At 41.1% G+C, this 6,986-nt stretch overlaps 1 protein-coding gene across 1 annotated transcript; it reads left to right on the top strand.

Moving 5' to 3' along the window:
* The first annotated feature begins 3,415 nt into the window (after positions 1–3,415).
* On the top strand, positions 3,416–6,620 carry LOC121633485 (ribonucleoside-diphosphate reductase subunit M2-like). Its single transcript, XM_041975563.1, is given in 11 exon segments — positions 3,416–3,665; positions 3,776–3,844; positions 4,127–4,279; positions 4,362–4,478; positions 4,566–4,699; positions 4,777–4,871; positions 4,955–5,088; positions 5,594–5,608; positions 5,610–5,699; positions 5,796–5,909; positions 6,172–6,620. Coding segments are annotated over 11 exon segments (1,164 nt in total). The 5' UTR covers positions 3,416–3,575; the 3' UTR covers positions 6,325–6,620.
* The last annotated feature ends 366 nt before the right edge of the window (positions 6,621–6,986 follow it).

Genomic DNA, 6,986 nt, shown 5'->3' with positions numbered 1-6,986 from the left:
GAAATCAAGCAGATGAAACACAATAAGCTAATCGTTTTTTATGTAGCGGTTTCAACTAAGCTAACTCTGAATTCTTTCTTCCTGGTAGTAAAATTATTTTCTCCTGTTCAGTCTCATAAGTGTTTTTTGGGTTTCTTTATCTGCCATAGTTTACCGCCATGATGGGGGGAGGTGTGCTGTGATCATGTGACCTAAAACTTAACAGCTTAAGATGTTTTTGTAATGTTTTATATGACATCACAAACCGTATTTACAGTATTTACCTTGAATGCAGCAAAACTTTTTTAGAAACAGGATAAATTTAAAATGCCGTCTATAAAATTCACCAAATCGATTTATGCTGATAAATCGGCTAAAACCTGCTGATAGAAGAATGAGCTACTTTCCCCTCCTCAGTCTCAGCTGTGGTCTGTTTACAAGCTCACGGTTTTTTGTGCCTGAAACGTTTTCAGCTGGTTTCTGCGTGATGTCTAGACTCAAATGGTCCAAACTGAAATCCGTTTTCAGATTCAGGTGAGCAGTTTGAGCTCGAGCTGCTGCAGGACCAAAGCTGGACTTCGTTCACATCCAGTTTGTCGCACTGACCGCCGCGCTGCTCGTGTTCCTCTGTGGTGAAGCTACAACAATTAACTCTAAACCCAAAATAAGCTACTTCAGTGCCAAATAGATTAAACCTGACTTCTTTTTTATGTTGTTTTTGTGGATCAGTAAGAACTGGTGGATGCCTCAAAGGTCTGCAATGAACAGAGCAGCAACACTGCCAGACGATCCGCAGGAGTTCACTGCTTCATGGCTTCAAGATAACTTGATTTGCTGTGCATCCAGTTCTATGATGAATTCTGAAGGAAAACTTCCAGCAGAATGATCCACCACAGCAGTTTAACTGTGCACGTTTACTCTTTCTGATAAACTCATGAATGCATTACATCTGTTTTATTATTATTAATATTTTTGTTTTATGTTATCATTTTGAAGGCCAATGCATATTCACGTGCTCTTTATTTATAAATATTTTGTTGATTTCATGCCAATATTTTTTTTCAAATAAAAGATCCATTAAAAGGTTCTTTAAACTCTGACTGGATTTTCACTGTAAAGAAAAATTCAATCTGATTTCTGCTGCAGAATTTCATCAGTGGGATTTCAAGAAAAGCTTTTAAAAACCTTGTTTACAATTTTAATTTAAGATTTAAGATTAACCCACATAATGAGAAGTTCAGATAAATACAAATGCTGTTGTCTCCATAAAATATACGTAAAGACAACAAGAAGCTTGCAAAATACCAAGAGCTGAAAGTAGTTCACGGTCCACTGCAACATGTCCTGTGGCTGCAAAACAAGCCCAGCTCATCCCTTTTTTTTTTTTTTTGTGCAATTGGACCACTTATATCTGGTCTGTCCAAAGGACATGTTCCAGAAGTCTTGTGATTTGTTTAGATGCAGCTTTGCAAACCAGAGACTTTCTTCTGCAACCCTTCATTAGTTGAATGTTTGATTTACAAAAAACAAAAAGAAATCAAAAGAAACTGACATGACCCGTGCTGATAATACAGTTGTGGTTAATCACTGAGAAGTGGTCCAGAACTTGAAGTATTTCTTTTCTAAATGTATTTTATATTTTATTTTTATATTTAAGTTCTGTATCAAAACACTAAACTCAAACTCTGTGGGTAATTTCAAATTTATTAGAAAATTGATTTTCCCAGTGTTTTCTCCAGGTTGTTTTTGTGTGTTTTGTTTTTTTCTTGAAACTATGTCAGGGATAATCAAAACTCCATAATGATAAGGTCACCAGAGTGACAAGCCACCTGCAGCTGGTTTTCAGGGTTTTTTTTGTTTTTGGGGGGGGGGGGGGGGGGGGTTTAGATTAAATATGTGATTTTAAAGTCCTGATTTCTATCAGATAATCAGAGTCTCTGCAGCAGCTGCGAGAGATAAATACTGTATATATATTTCCAATGTAACGCCTTTCTGTCAGATAGTCAGCAGGAAAGCTCGTCAGCTTTCCTGACGGCTTGAGGTTATGGTCCTGAAGTGTATATATACATATATCAAGGTTAATTTAATGAATATTTTATGTATGTGTACATAATATCTCAATCTACTTATTTTAAACATTTATTTTCAACATAACAAAACTAAATTAAACAATAGACTTATTATCACTATTATAAACATCTAAAATTTTTCAGATAAATTTATTCATTGATTTGTTCATTTATTTATGACATCTTGAAAACTAATCTGGAAAAAACTAGAAACTAAATCAAGAAAGAAAAAAATGACGGAATCAGACTCTCTCGTTGCTTTTGGCACATAGAGTAACTCCTGTCGGCCACTAGATGGCGCGAATCTTCCAAGTCGAACATGAACTCTTGTTGTTTTCCACAGCAACCAATCAGAGTGTTCGCCTCGAACTTAACCCGGAAACAGTTATCAGGTTACTTAACCAGCTGCGAGGGAAGAGTTCCATTTAAAGACGGCTGGATTTAGAGGGAAATGTAAAGTGAAAGGTTATGGCTTCAGAACCTAAAACACGATGACCTAAAAAGGTAGAAGATGTGCGGTCTGTTAGAGCCACAAAGTACAATCCAGTCTATAAATTCGAGTTCAAGTTGAAGTGATAACAAAGTGATATACTGGAGAAGTGATCCTCTTTTATCTGATTTTCTGACTGTTTTTAGGGTGAATATGGGTCTTGTTTTTTAAGTTACACATTATATGTAAATAGTAAATTCTAATGATTTGTTGTGTAAAAATATTTTTGGCGCTAACTCTCTTTGACAACGCCTCACAATGACAGTAAACAAAAAGCGCGGCACCGGGACACAGATGGTAAACAATGGGATATAGGACTTCAAATATGTTTAAATAAAAGTCGGAAACAAAAACATTGAGATGAAGTTAAGAAAAAGGTTTTCTGTGAATTCTCAGCTGCAATCTACGTTTACAGTCTGAGTGAAAAACAACAAACATATTTCTTGGGCATGTTTTGTTTCTGTGGTTTTCTAATTCATCCACAGTAAGGCAAGGCTAATTTATTTGTATATCACATTTCATGTACAAGACTGTTCAAAGTGCTTTACATAAAACAGTAACGTACTTACAATATAAATATGTACTTTGCAACCAAAACTACGGAGCTGGGTGGCTCAAACATATTATCTTAGAGTTTATGTATAATCATTGTATGTAAAACATGTTTTTTATTGAAATTTTCAATGTTTCATAAGAACTGATTTTCACATTTTGTAACACTATCGGTTGATAGTTTTGTAACATCGTTTGAAATTCCCGCAGTCGTCCTCTGATCACGAGGCGCTGCTCTTCATTTGATTGGATCAGTCGCTGCGTCACTTTAAAGGGGCTCTATAAGCTGTGTTCCTATTGGTCAGCTTTGTTCTAGCGCCAAGTTTTCAATAAAAAGGGTAGCAGCAGATAGAAGCCGGTTCATTCTTACTCCTATCTGGGTGCCAGCTGTTAGTGTAGCTGTCAGTAATTTTTTAAGTGTCATTTTATTTTTTTTACTAGTCTTCTTTATTTTATTGTGTCCACCTTAAGTTTAACAAGTCACGATGTCGACCGCGCGTTCCCCTCTCTCTGTTAAGAACGAAAACACTCTGAACACTCAGATGAGCGGCATGTTGTTGGACAAAGAAAACACGGTAAGTGTAGAAAGTTGTGACACCGAAGCTTCAACATGGAGCTCATCAATCAGTGTCTTTGTCGATATGGCGTTCCGTTCCGTTCTTTGACGGGCCTTGGTTCCTTTCAGCCTCCGAGTCTGAACAGCAGCCGCGTCCTGGCGTCCAAAACGGCGCGGAGGATCTTCAACGAGACTGCGGTGAGTGACTGAAAATGTTCCGAAAGGATTAAGCTGAAAAATGTGGCCTTGATGAATGGACTGAAGCAGCTGGTGCCGCTGATTGTGGCGCCTAAATTACATGTGTGGCGCCAACAATGGTGTGCACAGTCAGCTGTCAGTACCGCTCACGAGCTTCCATCAGACATGACCGATACAAAGCAGCATTTCCATTATTTATCAGTGCCTTCTTCAGTTATAACTTAAAGTCTTTCATCACTGATCTCCTTAACTTCTGCATGCTGATTTGTTGTAATATTTCAGCCCCAAGCTGTGAAGAAGAGCAGCATCGCGATGGAGAAAGAGGAGCCGCTGCTGAAGGAGAACCCTCGTCGCTTTGTCATCTTCCCCATCCAATACCACGACATCTGGCAGATGTACAAGAAAGCAGAGGCGTCCTTCTGGACAGCAGAGGAGGTAGGCAGGAGCCCTGCTGCTCTCTCACTCATTCATTAGAAGCTGCAGGACAGAGTTGAGTTCAAGGCTGCTGTCTGTCCAGGTGGATCTGTCCAAGGACCTGCAGCACTGGGACACTCTGAAGGATGAAGAGCGTTACTTCATCTCCCACGTCTTGGCCTTCTTTGCCGCCAGTGACGGCATCGTCAATGAGAACCTGGTGAGGAACCTGCTGCTGATCAGTTATGTGGTGGTATGTTCAGGGTCGACCTGTCTCTTCAACCTTTTCTCTCACTTTGACCGCCAGGTGGAGCGCTTCACACAGGAAGTTCAGGTAACCGAGGCCAGATGTTTCTACGGTTTCCAGATCGCCATGGAGAACATCCACTCAGAGATGTACAGCCTCCTGATCGACACCTACATCAAGGAGCCCAAAGAGAGGTGAGATGCTCTCTGATTGGTCTTTTTCTGAGCTCTGCCGCTCTGTTCTGTCTGACCACGCGTTCAATGACCCTCAGAGAGTACCTGTTCAACGCCATTGAGACTCTGCCGTGCGTGAAGAAGAAGGCCGACTGGGCGCTCAACTGGATCGGCAATAAGAACGCCACCTATGGTAAGCCCCGCTCACTGTGACATCACACATAATGCTGCTGCTCCACGCTGATATTGATCGTGTGTGTGTTATCCATCACTCAGGAGAGCGTGTTGTGGCCTTTGCCGCCGTGGAGGGAATCTTCTTCTCGGGGTCGTTTGCTGCAATCTTCTGGCTGAAGAAGAGAGGTTTGATGCCCGGCCTGACCTTCAGCAACGAGCTCATCAGCAGAGACGAGGTGACCACACACACACACACACACACACACACAGATCAGTAACTGATCAGCAGTGATTTCATCTCATGTAGGGATGAGTGATACCAACTTTTTTCTTTTCAATACCATACTATTGGTTTATGGTACCTTTTTCTTTTTTACCAACACTTTGTGCCCCTTAAAGGAAAATCACATGATTTCATTGTGTGCATTAATATTTTATTACAAGGGTAATATGAGATATAAACTTATTACCAAATGCAATTATTGAGTAATCAAATAAAATTCAGATGGAAATCATTTTTAAAATGATTACAAATTGAAAATTAAAGCTCTACAAAGAAATAAAAGTGCTCAATAACCTGCATTATACCTCCTAAAACGTGAAAACAACACTAGCGTCATGGTGACATTGTGGCATCTGTTAGGCTCCCACAATCATGGAGCTGGATTCATTTTGTCATTTATTTATTGTCAAAGTACTGATTCCAGAGTGTCCATCCCTAATACTGTGTGTTGCCTTCAGGGTCTGCACTGTGACTTTTGCCTGTCTGATGTTCAAACACCTGCTGAACAAGCCGTCCTCACAAACGGTTGTCAGCATCATCAGGAACGCTGTTGAGATTGAGCAGGTGGGTTGTGGAAGCTCTGGTTTCTCTGCTGCTGCTCACACTGGCGTCACTGGTTCTAATGTCTGCGTGTTTTTGTGTGTGCGTGCGTGCGCGCAGGAGTTCCTGACCGACGCTCTGCCGGTGAAGCTGATCGGGATGAACTGCGATATGATGAAGCAGTACATCGAGTTTGTAGCTGACAGACTGCTGCTGGAGCTCGGCTTCTCTAAGGTAACATCACCCGTACAGTAAAACGCATCAAAGCTGGGATCAGTAGGTGTTGTAGTGATGAGTGGCGCAGGGTACGGACCTCAGCCAGTGATGGGGGCTGAGCGCCGATGCAGAGGCTGATCGGGAGCATGTGGTTCTCTGTCAGACCAGCAGCAGCGCGACACAGACGCCTGACTGAACTCACCTGCTGTCCGTCCACATGTGCTGCTTTACAGCCAAACCAGGTGCGTTTAAACACCTGTCGTATGCGTGTTCTCTGCAGATCTACCGGGTGGAGAACCCCTTCGACTTCATGGAGAACATCTCTCTGGAGGGAAAGACCAACTTCTTTGAGAAGCGGGTTGGCGAGTATCAGAGGATGGGCGTGATGTCGGGTCCCACAGACAACGCCTTCAGACTGGATGCGGATTTTTGAATACAGCGGCGGACCTCACACTCACATGCACGGTCATGTGACCAAACCCTGCAGTGAACTAAGTGCAATGAACTGACCTTTTCAGGTAATCAGAGTACTGCAGCTCTGATACAATCAGACTGCTGGACTAAACCATAAAACAGGCTGGAGGAAAACCAATTCTGGCTTTCTCTTGTACATAAACTCATTTTGTGCATTTTTATGAGTCCTTTTTTTTTTTTTTTTTAAGTTTTGTATAAAATTTGTACAGATGTTAGTGGGTTTTGGGGGGTTGTAATAAAATTACACATTGTGCACAGTTGTCTTAATTGTCTGATTCTTCCACTTCTGTTCTAATAAGTGTGATGAAGAATATGAGCTAAAATCTGGGAAAGATGTAGCTTTTGTGAAGACATATCAGCCCAGATCCTCCTTCAACAGCATGTCAGTATAGTAGATTTGGTTAACTTAAAACTGTACAAGTGTTCCTGGTCTATGTGGGGAACAAGAACATTTTCTCTTTACACTTGATGTTTAGCTGTTCCCTTCTTTTCCTGCTTGATTCTTCAAAAAGAAGCCACCGATAATGGATTGCCATTTTAATTAAACCTTGAGCTGTTTAAAGTGGCCAAAAGGGTTCTTTTTGTTTACTAAAGTCAGTTCTATAGGTTCCCCTTCACATT

The sequence above is a fragment of the Melanotaenia boesemani genome, chromosome 22, assembly GCF_017639745.1.
Source record: "Melanotaenia boesemani isolate fMelBoe1 chromosome 22, fMelBoe1.pri, whole genome shotgun sequence".
In the NCBI taxonomy this organism is placed as follows: Eukaryota; Metazoa; Chordata; class Actinopteri; order Atheriniformes; family Melanotaeniidae; genus Melanotaenia; species Melanotaenia boesemani.
The sequence above is the reverse complement of the archived record's forward strand: the minus strand, read 5'-3'. Positions and strand labels throughout refer to the sequence as shown.